The sequence below is a fragment of the Saccopteryx leptura genome, chromosome 13 (genome assembly GCF_036850995.1).
Source record: "Saccopteryx leptura isolate mSacLep1 chromosome 13, mSacLep1_pri_phased_curated, whole genome shotgun sequence".
Taxonomy (NCBI): Eukaryota; Metazoa; Chordata; class Mammalia; order Chiroptera; family Emballonuridae; genus Saccopteryx; species Saccopteryx leptura.
Genome location: NC_089515.1, coordinates 50,095,864 through 50,108,941, shown reverse-complemented (window position 1 = coordinate 50,108,941; position 13,078 = coordinate 50,095,864). Strand labels below are relative to the sequence as shown.

Sequence of the window (13,078 nt, the reverse complement as noted above, 5' to 3'; positions counted from 1 at the left end):
CTAGCTTGAGCCCAAAAGTCACTGGCTTGAAGCTCAAGGTCGCTGGCTTGAGCCCAAGATCACTGGCTTGAGCAAGGGGTCACTTGCTCTGCTGTAACTTCTCAGTCAAGGCACATATGAGAAAGCAATCAGTGAACAACTAAGGTGCTGCAATGAAGAATTCTTCATTGGAGCAAGAATTCTCATCTCTCTTCCTTCCTGTCTGTCTATCTGTAACTTATTCCTCTTATCAATAGGGACAAGAAGGGAGAAGAATTCTCATCTCTCTCCCTTCCTGTCTGTCTATCTGTAACTTATTCCTCTTATCAATAGGGATAAGAAGGGAGAAGAATTCTCATCTCTCTCCCTTCCTGTCTATCTGTAACTGTCCCTCTCTCTGAATCTCTCAGTTTCTGTAAAAACAAAACAAAACCCTATTTACTAAACAATTTAAATCTGTTATTTTCTTATTTGGGGGATGAGAGAAAGAGGTAGGGTGAAAAAGGTAGAATTTAATAAGTTTATTTGCTATTTCCACACTTAATGATTTTCAACAAACAATACATTCAATACCTGATATGCACATTCCTCCAATTATAGTCTTGAAAATAAATTTCCTTGCTATTTTTATACATTTATTTTTTCCAAATGGGGAGCTGTATAATATTTATAGTTAACTTGGGGAGACTTTACACCTTTATAATACCCAAGTTCTCCCAAGATATGTCCCTATATTTATTTAACTTTTTGCTCATACTCAGTAAAAGTTAGTTTTGTTATTCCTTGTGATCCCTGTATTTCCTGTCCTTTGAGTATTCTTAATAATATATGCTTTTCTCTTTTTTTCATAGGCCTGTAAATGACTTGTGCCTGTTTACTTTTTACAGAACTAGTACCTGAATTTATCAAATACACAGTTTACATATTTCCTGTTATTGCTCATTTTTTATTCAACAATTCCTTTCTAATATTCTTAGTTTCATCTTACTCTAGTTCCTTTCAGTGTGATGCTTAAATGATTTTCAACCCTTATTGTTTAATTATAAATACATTCGAGTTAAGAATTTCCTCTGAATAATGCGTTTGGCCCTTATCCACAGTTTTTACATATACTATCTTATTGTTCATTTCTATAACTGCAGGTTTGATATAGACATTAGCTACTTGGAATTTTTTTTCAACCAAATGTTTTGAGAACGTTTCACTTTTGTTATTAATTTCTTTTTTCATAGTATTGTGATCACAGTCAAGTATCTGACTCTTTGGAATCTATTGAGGTGTTCTGACCCTCAACATGATCAATATTACAACATGTTAAACAGGTATTTGAACAGACTATTTTACATATTTACATGTGTGCATACATGCAACACACATTAACCTAGCATATCGTTCATTCTCTAGAGTTTAAGAACCACCCCTGTAATACACCTAAAATCCACCTGAGAACTTGCTAAAAAAATATTCAGAGTGTAATCCCCAGAAATTTAGTAGCTATATAAAATGGCATGCCAGGCCCTGGCCGGTTGGCTCAGTGGTAGAGCGTCGGCCTGGCATGCAGGAGTCCCAGGTTCGATTCCCGGCCAGGGCACATAGGAGAAGCACCCATCTGCTTCTCCACCCCTTCCCCTCTCCTTCCTCTCTGTCTCTCTCTTCTCCTCCCGCAGCCAAGGCTCCATTGGAGCAAAGATGGCCCGGGCGCTGGGGATGGCTCTGTGGCCTCTGCCTCAGGTGCTAGAATGGCTCTGGATGCAACAAAGCGATGCCCCAGAGGGGCAGAGCATCGCCCCTTGGTGGGCATGCCAGGTAGATCCCGGTCGGGCGCATGCGGGAGTCTGTCTGACTGTCTCCCTGTTTCCAGCTTCAGAAAAGTGCAATAAAGGAAAAAGAAAATGGCATGCCATAGACAGGATGGCATGCAAGGCCTTTCACTATTAACAGACACTGTGACAACTTGGACTTTCAAACACTTGTGCTAGGGGGATAGAAAACTGAGACTCATGGATAGATGAAGGTGAAGTGGTTACCAGGGAGGCAGTGAGAAGAGAGGAGTAGAGGGGGACAAATTCATGGCAACAGAGAATGATTTGAGTTTGGGTGATGGGCACATAGCACACCCAAGAGTTCAAATGCTACAGAGATGTTCATCTGAAACCTATGCACCCTTATTGCCAATGTCAACCCATTAAATTTAATTTCTAAATCAAGAAAAAGAAATATCAGAGCTTTATTTCTTTTTTGCTTCTTATATCTTTAAAGCTGAATGAATCATATGTATGATCATTTTGTAAAAATGCTAATATAGTCATCTTTTTTCCCTATATTTCAAATACCTTTGATATACTATATAGACATTTCTATGGGAAATTATTCACATAGAGGTTCATGTTGGTTATAACCTTATTGATAATGAAATTAGCTCCTTTAACCTATAAAATAACCTCCTCTGTATGTTTGACTTATCTTTTGTTTATATTATGAGTTACTTTTCCTCATCCACTTCTGTCTCCCATGTTGAAAGTGTCTCAAAGAAGCGGCAATTAGATTTTACTCTTTGAATCACTGTAATAAGTTTTTCCATTTAAAAGTTTAACCCATTCAACATTGACCACCATGTGTCTTATGTTCAGATTTGTACATGCCATCTTCTTGTTACAGGACATTAAAAGAAATCTTACTGGTCATTTCGTCTTTCTCCCTTAGCCTGTCTGTCCTGACCAAGTATCACCCACCCACAGACTATACATTTCATGAAAACTCCAGCACATCAAAGGTATTCCTCCTCCTTCGTAATTTCCAGGGCCGATAGAAAAATTTGCCTTATTTTCTCTTCCTTTATTTATTTCAATGGACATATTGAGGCAGGATTAGGTAAGGAGGAGAGTTAAATGTGGTCAACACTCACCATTTTAGCCCTGCATTTGGAACATTTTTAATTATTATTATTTTTTTTAAGTGAGAGGAGGAGAGATAGTGAGACAGACTCCCGCATGTGCCCTGACCGGGATCCACCTGGCAAACCCTGTCTGGGGCCAATGCTCTGCCCATCTGGGGCCATGCTTACAACCAAGCTATTTTTAGCACCTGAGATAGAGGCTCCATAGAGCCATTCTCAGTGCCCGGGGCCAACACACTTGAACCAATTGAGCCATGGCTGCAGGAAGGGAAAAGAGAGCAAGAAGAGGAGGGGGAAGGGCAGAAAAACAGATGGTGATGGTCATTTCTCCTGTGTGCCCTGACCAGGAATCAAACCCAGGGACATCCACACACCAGGTTGATGCTTTAGCACTGAGCCAACCGGCCACGGCCAGCTTTTAATATTTTTTTTAATTTAGTTATACATTTATAAATAGTAATACAAAGCAAAAATATTAATACTACTTATTTTAATGGCCAATATTTCAGCATTCATCAAAATAAAAGAAATAATAATAATGATCGTGTCAATGTTTTCATTATAATGTTCAAATCTCATCAGAGGTGAAACTTGGGCAAACCCTTGATTGGAAATGCAAATGAAGACTTGCATGGACATTTATTTGGTGCGAGCAATCACAGAAAATTTGTCCCATAAAACTAATTAAGTGAAGTTGTTATTGGTTCAGCGTTATTGCTGCGTTTTCCTGCACACGAATTCACAGAGAAAGCTCGGGGCTGCGTGAGGCCTGGGTTTCTGGTTACTGAGCCCCTGTTGGTATGCATTGCATGAAGAACTTGAATTTGTTTCAAAGTGGAGGACGACCTCATCACCCTGCAGATATTAGGAAATACTAATCTACTGATGCTCTTATTTTACAGAAATCTGATTTTCAAAGAATCAGTTGGCCCATTAGATAATTCCAAGAAGGTAAATGGATGTTTAAAATTTTTTTTTAAATGACCTAGATAGATGAGAAGCATGCAGCTGGATTTTCAGGACAGAATTAGGGTCACTTAGTTGAGGCTACAAATATTAAATAAATCTACTGAATCAGGTAATTATTAGAAGATGGTAGCTATGTTGGGAATGTTTTCAAACTCTACAATGTGAATGCGTACTGTTTTCCAATGTGTATGTACTATATTATTGATTAAAAGATTTAAGGGCCTGACCAGGCAGTGGTGCAGCGGATAGAGCGTCGAAACGGGACTCAGAGGACTCAGGTTCGAAACTCTGAGGTTGTGGCTTGAGCGTGGGATCATAGTCATGACCCCATGATCACTGGCTTGAGCCAAAGGTCACTGGCTTGAAGCTCAAGGTTGCTGGATTGAGCCCAAAGGTCGCTGGCTTGAGCAAGGGGTCACTTGCTCTGCTGTAGCCCCCCGGGCAAGGCTTATATGAGAAAGCAATCAATGAACAACTAAGGTACCATAACAAAGACTTGATGCTTCTCATTTTTATCCCTTCCTGTCTGTCTGTCCTTGCCTGTACCTTTGTTTGTCTCTCTGTCTCTATTGCAAAAAAGATTAAAAAGAAAAAGATTTAATAAATAAAAATGGGCAAATATTAGAAGCCTTCAGGTAACAATTCAACCTAATAACATTTTTTGTTGATTTTTTTTTTTTTTTTAGGAGAGAGGAGGGGAGATAGTGAGAGAGACTCCTGCATGTGCACACACCCCTAACTGGGATCCACCTGACAACTCCACCTGAAGCCAATGTTTGAGTATCAAACTATTTTTAGCACCTGAGGCTGATGTGCTCCAACAAAGCTATCCTCAGTGCCCAGGGCCACACTCTAACTAATTGAACTACTGTGGGAGGAGAAGAGGGAGAGAATTGAGGGGGAGAGAAGCAGATGGTCACTTATGCTGTGTGCCCTGGCTGGGAATAGAACCTGGGACATCCATACATTGGGCTGATGCTCTATACACTGAGCCGCCGGCCAGTGCCATTTATTGCTGCTTTTAATCATTGTAAAACATTCTGCATAGCTACATAATGATTTTTAAAAAAATTTCTTTTTCTAATTGTAGTATTTGGTTTGGTTTTTCAATTCAATTTATTAGGGTGACACTAGTTAGCATAATCATATAGGTTTCAGGTGCCCAATTCTACAACAGTGTACCCTGTATTGTGTTTTCATCACCCCCAACTCAAGTCCTCATCTGTCACCATTACTGCCCCCATACTTCTTCCACCTCCCCCATGCCCAGCAATCACCACATTCAACAGGAATGAAAGTTGAACAGGGCCCTGGCCAGTTGGCTCAGCAGTAGAGTGTCGGCCTGGCGTGCAGGAGTCCCGGGTTCGATTCCCGGCCAGGGCACACAGGAGAAGCGCCCATCTGCTTCTCCACCCCTCCCCCTCTCCTTCCTCTCTGTCTCTCTCTTCCCCTCCCGCAGCCGGAGCTCCATTGGAGCAAAGATGGCCCGGGCACTGAGGACGGCTCTGTGGCCTCTGCCTCAGGCGCTAGAGTGGCTCTGGTTGCAGCAGAGCGACGCCCCAGATGGGCAGAGCATCACCCCCTGGTGGGCATGCCGGGTGAATCCCGGTTGGGCGCATGCGGGAGTCTGTCTGACTGACTCTCTGTTTCCAGCTTCAGAAGGGTGGAGAAAAAAAAAAAGAAAAGAAAGTTGAACAGAAACTGAGCAGAAAATTGAACAGAAATGAAATACATAAAAGTACAGCTCTTTGGCCTGGATTCCCTCCTTTCTGATGTATGTCTAAACACACGTATACGCTTTGGACAATTAACCACCGCTAGCAGATATACTGATTTTAGAATATGGATTTTAAATGAGCCGACAGTGAGCCAGCCTGTGCGCCCTGACTAACAGAGGGAGGGGACCCGGAACGGCTCCTCGTTGAACAGGCTGAACGACACATTACCATTCCGAGAGAGATTCCAAGTGCAAGAATATTTGCTATTTTATGCTCAGACATTTTAAAATGTGGTTTGCATTTTCTCTAAAAGTGTAAATCAAGATACAGTTTACAACTTGATTAAAGAAAATGTATTCTCGCCAAAAAAAATTATTCGCTCTTCTCCAAGAAACACAATCTTTGCTTTTAAATATAAAGTAAGATCTAATCAGATATTGTCCCATACCCTAGACATGCAATAGTGAAGCACTGATGAATTCATTTTTATGATTTTTCTCTCATATGAAACAAGCAGGGAAATAAATCCTTTTCCTATGAGGCACAGAACACAGAATCTATAGGTTTTTCTTTTTTAATGCTTATTTCTGTAGTACCAACCAGTATTTTCTCAATTTCATCCTCTTGGGAGCTGAGGTTCGGATAGAAGACTGCCCACTTCAAATCCAGCCTCTTTCTTATCTTCTTTTTTAAGTGAGAGGAGGAGAGATAGTAAGACTGACTCCTGCATGCGCCCTGACCGGATCAACTTGGCAATCCCGGTCTGGGGTTGATGCTCGGACCAATTGAGTCACTGGCTGCAAAAAGGGAAGAGTGAGAGGAGAGGGAGGGGGAGGGAAGGGGAAGAAAAGTAGATGGTTGCTTCTGCTGTGTGCCCTGACAGGGGATCGAACCCAGAATGTCCTCATGCCAGGCCAATGCTCTAACCACTGAGCCAACTGGACAGGGCCAAGCTTCTATTACTTATCAGCTACAGGGTCGTCAAACTTTTTATAAAAACCGCCCACTTTTGCAGTGCTGGTCAACCTGGTCCCTACCGCCCACTAGTGGGCGGTCCAGCTTTCATGGTGGGCCAATCGCAGCGCTGTTTGGTTGCACGGTAGGGACCAGGTTGACCAGCACTGCAAAAGTGGGCGGTTTTTATCAAAAAATTGTTCCTGTTATATGGCATTTTTTAAAAAACTTACACTGATACCTACATGCTAGGTAGAGAATCGGTCCATTAGGAGAGTGTCAGCCACAAAAAAGCCCACACAGACACTCTGCTGGAGCTGACCACTTCCCCAACTTACAGGTCCAGGACTCGGAAATTAATCTGAGTTGAAACAGCCACACAGAACAATGGCCACTGAAGCATCTCACTCAGCTCGCTGTTCCTGGGCCCCGAAGTCCCGAACAGGAGGTGTGGCTCAGGTCAAGCAGCCTTGACCCAGTAGAGACCTTTCTGATCTGGGCTTATTTCTCCAACTGCTACAGCCCTTTTATGTTAGAAACAAGCGATGTCAACCAAACCAAGCACTGCGTCGTCGCCGCTTAGACCTCAAGCGCTGTCACTGCCCCACTAAAAAGAGCCCGAGTCCTCTCCCCTTTCGGCTCCCAGAGTCTCCTGCAGCCCTCTCCCACGCCACCCTATCCACGTGTCCCTTCTCGTCCCCGATCCTCTGTTCCCCGCCTGGCTCACTCCCTTCCAACCACACGGTCCGCCCTGCTATTTCGGGAATCTGACAGTCACCACCCTGACTTTGTTTTTTTTTTTGTTTTTTTTTTTTGTATTTTTCTGAAGCTGGAAACGGGGAGAGACAGTCAGACAGACTCCCGCATGCGCCCGACCGGGATCCACCCGGCACACCCACCAGGGGGCGACACTCTGCCCACCAGGGGGCGACGCTCTGCTCACCAGGGGGCGATGCTCTGCCCCTCCGGGGTGTCACTGTGTTGCGACCAGAGCCACTCTAGCGCCTGGGGCAGAGGCCAAGGAGCCATCCCCAGTGCCCGGGCCATCTTTGCTCCAATGGAGCCTCGGCTGTGGGAGGGGAAGAGAGAGACAGAGAGGAAGGAGAGGGGTAGGGGTGGAGAAGCAGATGGGCGCTTCTCCTGTGTGCCCTGGCCGGGAATCGAACCCAGGACCCCTGCACGCCAGGCCGACGCTCTACCACTGAGCCAACCGGCCAGGGCCACCACCCTGATTTTGAACTTGAAGATGTCCTACCTGGAAGAGCTTCTCCAGACATCCACTTGGCTTTCTCCCTTCCCTCCCTGAGTTCTCACTGGAATGGCCCCTGGCCAGCTATGGGGAATGGTGCCCCACCCCACACACGTGTTCTTGGCATTCCCTTCCTCTGCTTTACCTTACGTAGCACCTGTCACTATTGGTCAAACAAACCGCCTATTGGTCTGCGGTTTTGGTTTGTTTGTTTGTGGTTTGTATGTCGCCTCCTGCCAACAAAATAGAAGTCCCAAGAGAAGAGACAGCTTTACTGCAGTCATTGTTAGAGCACTATCATCCAAAAACAATGCCTGGCACACATTGGACACTTGATAAAGGTTTATCCCACAAAACAAATGCATAGATCACGGGCTAGATTATTAGAGACCTGGAAATAGTTGAGGGGGAGACATGCATTTAAAACAAGTCTTTCACAAACCATTCCACCTTTTATTTTGAAGGATGTAGTTTGTTTACGGCATGAATTTAGGTCCGTGGTTCTCCACTAGGAATGATTCTCCCCTCCCCCAACTTCTGACAATGTCTGCAGACATCTTTGATTGTCACCACAGTGACGGATGGACAGATGGACATCTATTGGGATTGCTACTGACCAGGGATTCTGCTAAGCACCCTACAATGCACAGGACAGTCCCCGCAACAAAGAACGATCTATCCAAAAATGACAATAGTGCTAAGGCTGAGGAACCCTCCACCTGATTTAGCCGGAGTGAATGTCTTAGATCTAAATCAACAGCATGCAGACGCTGTACAAGGGAAAGAGGGAAGAAAGTCGGTCAACTTGTTGTCATAGAAAGACCAAATAAAGCCCTGGCCAGTGGCTCAGTGGTAGAGCATCAGCTCGGCATATGGAAGTCCTGGGTTTGATTCCCCGTCAGGGAACTCAGGAGAAGTGACCATCTACTTCTCCAACCTTCCCCCTCTTCCTTCCCTCTCTCAATCTCTCTCTTCTCCTCCCACAGCCATGGCTCGGTTGGAGCAAGTTGACCCCAGGCACTGAGGATGGCGCCATGGCCTTGCCTCAGGCATTAAAATAGCTCGGTTACTGAGCAACAGCGCAATAGTTCCAAATGGGCAGAGCATCGCCTCATAGGGGGGCTTCCCAGGTGAATCCCAGTTGTGGTGCATGTGAGAGTCTGTGTCTCTGCCTCCTTACTTCTCACTTAAGAAAAAAAAGAAAGACCAAATAAATGCACCTTTTATATGCAAAACAGAGGGAGGTTAGAAAAAAAAAAAGACATGAAGTCGGGTTCACAGAGCAAGGAATAAAATCCACTACTAGAGATGTCTCCGCAAAAACAAAAGGGAGAAATGTAAAAATCTATGTATGAGAGAAAAGGCAACAACTGTAAAGGAGTCTCTGTTCCTCATCCCTTTAACCTCTCTAAAACTGACCCTTGTTCCTGTTACATGTATTCTTTTAGGAATAACTGACAAATTGTAATAAAAAAAGAAAAAGGAAGAGGCAATCCCAAACTAGCATCCCCTCCCAAAAGTCAGCTTGCATTGCTGAGGGCTCTGGCTCCACTCGGCGCACATGGCCGGAGCTGGCGCGTGGAAGCAGCCACTTCCTACTCCCTTCGGGTGACATCAGGGGTAGGAGAACTTAGGGAGAAATTAACCAAGTGATCAAAAAAACCAATAGAGACATTGAGAGGTGCAACGCTGCCCCCTCGGTAAAAATCACGCGAGCTACTCTAATCTCGTGCTTAGATTCCAGCCACAGTAATGCACTTTGGAACAACAAGTCTTTGAGAAGACATAAACTAAAGCCACATTGACTGATAAGGCTGTCCATAATGACTCAACAACAAACTGGATTAATGGTTGGATGAAAAACTGAAATCCTGTCTTCTAGAAGAGTACGTTTGGTACAAACATTAATGTCCCATTAATAGGCGACTGCAGATCCCAACTGTCCTCCTTCGTCCCGTGTAAGGTCATTACTTGGTTTCTTTCTCCTCTGAATTTTGTAGGTTTTTGTTGTTTTTTTTTTTCAAGGAGCTCTAAGCTTCCTCTGTCAGGCACACTGCTTTCAACAGGACTTTGGAAACAGTCCTCTTTTTTCCAGGATAGCTTCTCTGCTTTCTTCCACAAAGCACTGTTTGGGACTGAAGTCAAACATGACGACTAAACAGACAAATAGAACTTTTGAGAAAATAACCTTCACAGAACTGAGAACAACCGGGTGGTTGCCAGCAATAAATACCTGAAGAAATGAACAGTGAGGAGGTAATAAAGAAATGCGAATGTATTTCTTATTAACAAATGGAAAATCAGTCACAGGTAGGCATTCCTTGAAACCAAAGAGAAACTCCCATCATAAGACGGAAAGACTGAGAATGAATCAAGACTGATCAAAATGTTTTGGTGGGTTTGATCACATTTTATGGACACAGAGAAAATTATGTGACTTATACCTGAAACCACTGAAAAAAAAAAAAACAATTGTTTCCTGACAGAGCTAGAGGGAGATTTTTAATGGTTTGTTTTCAGCTTTTTACTCAGGTTGACAAAGATAGAGCAACTCTAGACCATAGATACATATTTACCAACTATAAAATGACTCATAAACTCTGTATTAACACGCATAACTGCCCTGGCCGAATGGCTCAGCTGGTCAGAGCATCGTCTCAAAGCACAGAGGTTACCGGTTCGATTCCCAGTCAGGGCACATACAGGAACAGATGTTCCCGTCTCTCTCTCTCTCTCTCTCTCTCTGTCTCCCTCTGTCTCTCTCTCTCTCTCTCTCTCTCTCCACCTCTAAAATCAATAAAAATAAAACATTAAAAAAAAAACAACCACATGTAACTTACAGACAGCAAGGGGATGGAAACTTTTCCGAGAAAATCAGGGGGTTTATCTCCATCTTCATCAAACACTGTCACTTCCAAAACATCATGGACATCTTTCACGGGGCTGAAACGAGACACATGCCATGTATTATACACAAAAACACACCCGTGAAGCCTGTTCCGTGAAGGTCTGAAAACAGGGTTTCACTAATTAAGTCTGCATGCCCTTAGAGTATAAAAGTACCATTTAATTAAGTTCCAAAAATTAAATCAAACCGACTCTATTCCCAAACCTCCCATCATAAACGATTTAGTCATCCATACAGAAGAGAGAGTCAACTTTCTTACTCTCTGCCATTTTCCACGTCTACGTGCACTCACGAGCAGGGCTGTTAAAGAAACAGGATGAAGACAGAGAGGGCGACAGAAAGAGGCGGGACAAAGGACAGTGATTTCAACATAGCTTCCAAGTGAGAAGAGCAAAAATGAGATTCTTCATACATGAATGAAGAATTCACTTTACAGTAAGTGGTCAAAATCACTACTTGCTGAGGTCCATGGAAAGCTTCCTGTTATTGCCCTGGCTGGTTGGTTCGGCGGTCGAGTGTCGGCCTGGCATGTAGAAGTCCTGGGTTTGACCCCTGGTCAGGGCACACAGGAGAAGTGATCATCTGCTTCTCTACCCCTTCCCCTCCCCTTTCTCTCTCCTCTTCTCGCAGCCATGGCTCATATAATTGAAGCAAGTTGGCCCTTGGTGCTGAGGATGGCTTCATAGCCTCACCTCAGGTGCTAAAATAGCTCTGTTGCTGAGCAATGAAGCAGTGGCCCCCGATAGGCAGGGCATTGCCCGGTATAAAGGTTGCCGGATGGATCCTGGTCTGGGGCACATGCAGGAGTCTGTCTCTCTGCCTTCCCACCTCTCACCCTCTCATTTAATTAAAAACAAATTTTAAAAAAAGAAAGCTTCCTGTTATTGAAATATAACAGACTAAATGGTCCTGTCATATTAAGAAACATTTTTTTGTTGTTGTTGACCAGAAAGCCTGACAATCAGCTATAATGAAAAATGGAGCCATGGTCACTGGCAATGTCTTCGGCCAGCAAGAGACTCTTGCACGGGGCAATGTGCAAACCACTTAGCAGAATTCACCCACTTCTCATGGATCCCCGGCAACCACCTACTTGGGAACCACCAGCTCCACTGGACACGTGACTCTTTCAGTTACAGTCACAGACACAGCATGTCCTCCTGATGGCAGTGCTGCCACTATTCATTTCACCCACAGGCCACAGGCACCACCCCTGGATGATCAGGAGCCTCAGAAGCTAAAGCGAACTAGGAATTCTATCCTAAAGGCCTGAGTTAGAAAGCGGACAGACCATCGCCATGGAGCAGGTCACTCAGATCAGCCGGAATTCAAGGAGCCTTTGGGAGTCTTTGAGGAATCGCAGATCATCTGTATTTTTCCCAAAGACTCTGGGAGAATATTAGCCTTCAGGCATTAAAATGATGTCATAGTGTATAGCTCCCTGAATTTCAGGCATGTCTGCATTTCTAATGTTCTTTAACCCAGGAATGAATTTGTAGGGCTATATGGAAGCGTCCACCTACTCACAGACTAATTTAGTCCCTAAAAGAGCTACTCTATGTGCCTCCTCTAACCCTCCTGTGCAGGTATAAATGGTCCCTTCTAGTATTAACATTCAAGTCTCTAAAACAAAAGAATGAAAGACCTTCAGAAGGAAAAAAAAAAAGCAATGGAATTCATTCTTGGTGCATAAAAGTGAACAGAATATTCCACTCAAGAGCTCCCAGCTGCCCCACACACATCAGGGATGACTGGTCTCAAAGTTCAAGCCATCCCCGGCTAATCCAGAGGCGAAAGTACTTACAATGTAAACACCTGGTTCCACTCGGGGTTGAGGGTTTTGTAAATGGTATGGGTCTGGAGTCTGTCATTGCCTAATTCCAACAGGCAAAAAGGATCGCTCTTCCCTGGAAAGAGAACGCAGGCGTTGGTCTGGGGCAAGCGGATCCCAGAAGAGGCAGAAGCCCAGAAGAGACAGAAGCCCAGGGAATGACAGCCACCAGCTCCCACCAACAATCAGAGCGTGCTGGCTGGAAGAAGCAAAGGACGCCCCTCTCCCCAGCACGCCACATGGGATCCCAGGGTGGGGATTCGGGAGGCAGACAGGGCCTGCAGGCGTTGAAACTTGAACATCATGAACAGACAGGGACGGACTCTCTCCCGACTGCACGGGTTTCATAGGAGCAGGTGCTGATCTGTCCTGCGAGAGAGTCCTCTTTCGAGTTTTTGGTTTAAAAACCGAAGCTCGTCTCTGCTTCCTTCCTAGATTCTCTCTGAGTTAATGTTGATCACTAGTCTTCCACAACCAGAAGCCGGTGATAACTTGACAGGCTTCTGCATGGTGTGAGAGAAGTGAGCAAGAGTGTATACCTGGGCACTGAGGAGTTAAATCTGCTTGGAAATGG

General features: G+C 44.3%; 1 protein-coding gene across 4 annotated transcripts in view; it reads right to left on the bottom strand.

Moving 5' to 3' along the window:
* Positions 1–13,078, bottom strand: part of MCTP2 (multiple C2 and transmembrane domain containing 2) — a 189,723-nt gene that overhangs the window by 67,154 nt on the left and 109,491 nt on the right. For all 4 annotated transcript variants that reach the window (XM_066355202.1, XM_066355205.1, XM_066355203.1 and 1 more), the window contains 2 exons: positions 12,478–12,580; positions 10,606–10,708 (listed from right to left, as the gene is read on the bottom strand). In XM_066355202.1, coding sequence (XP_066211299.1) covers positions 10,606–10,708; positions 12,478–12,580 — 206 coding nt within the window. The remainder of the gene's footprint in view (positions 1–10,605; positions 10,709–12,477; positions 12,581–13,078) is intronic.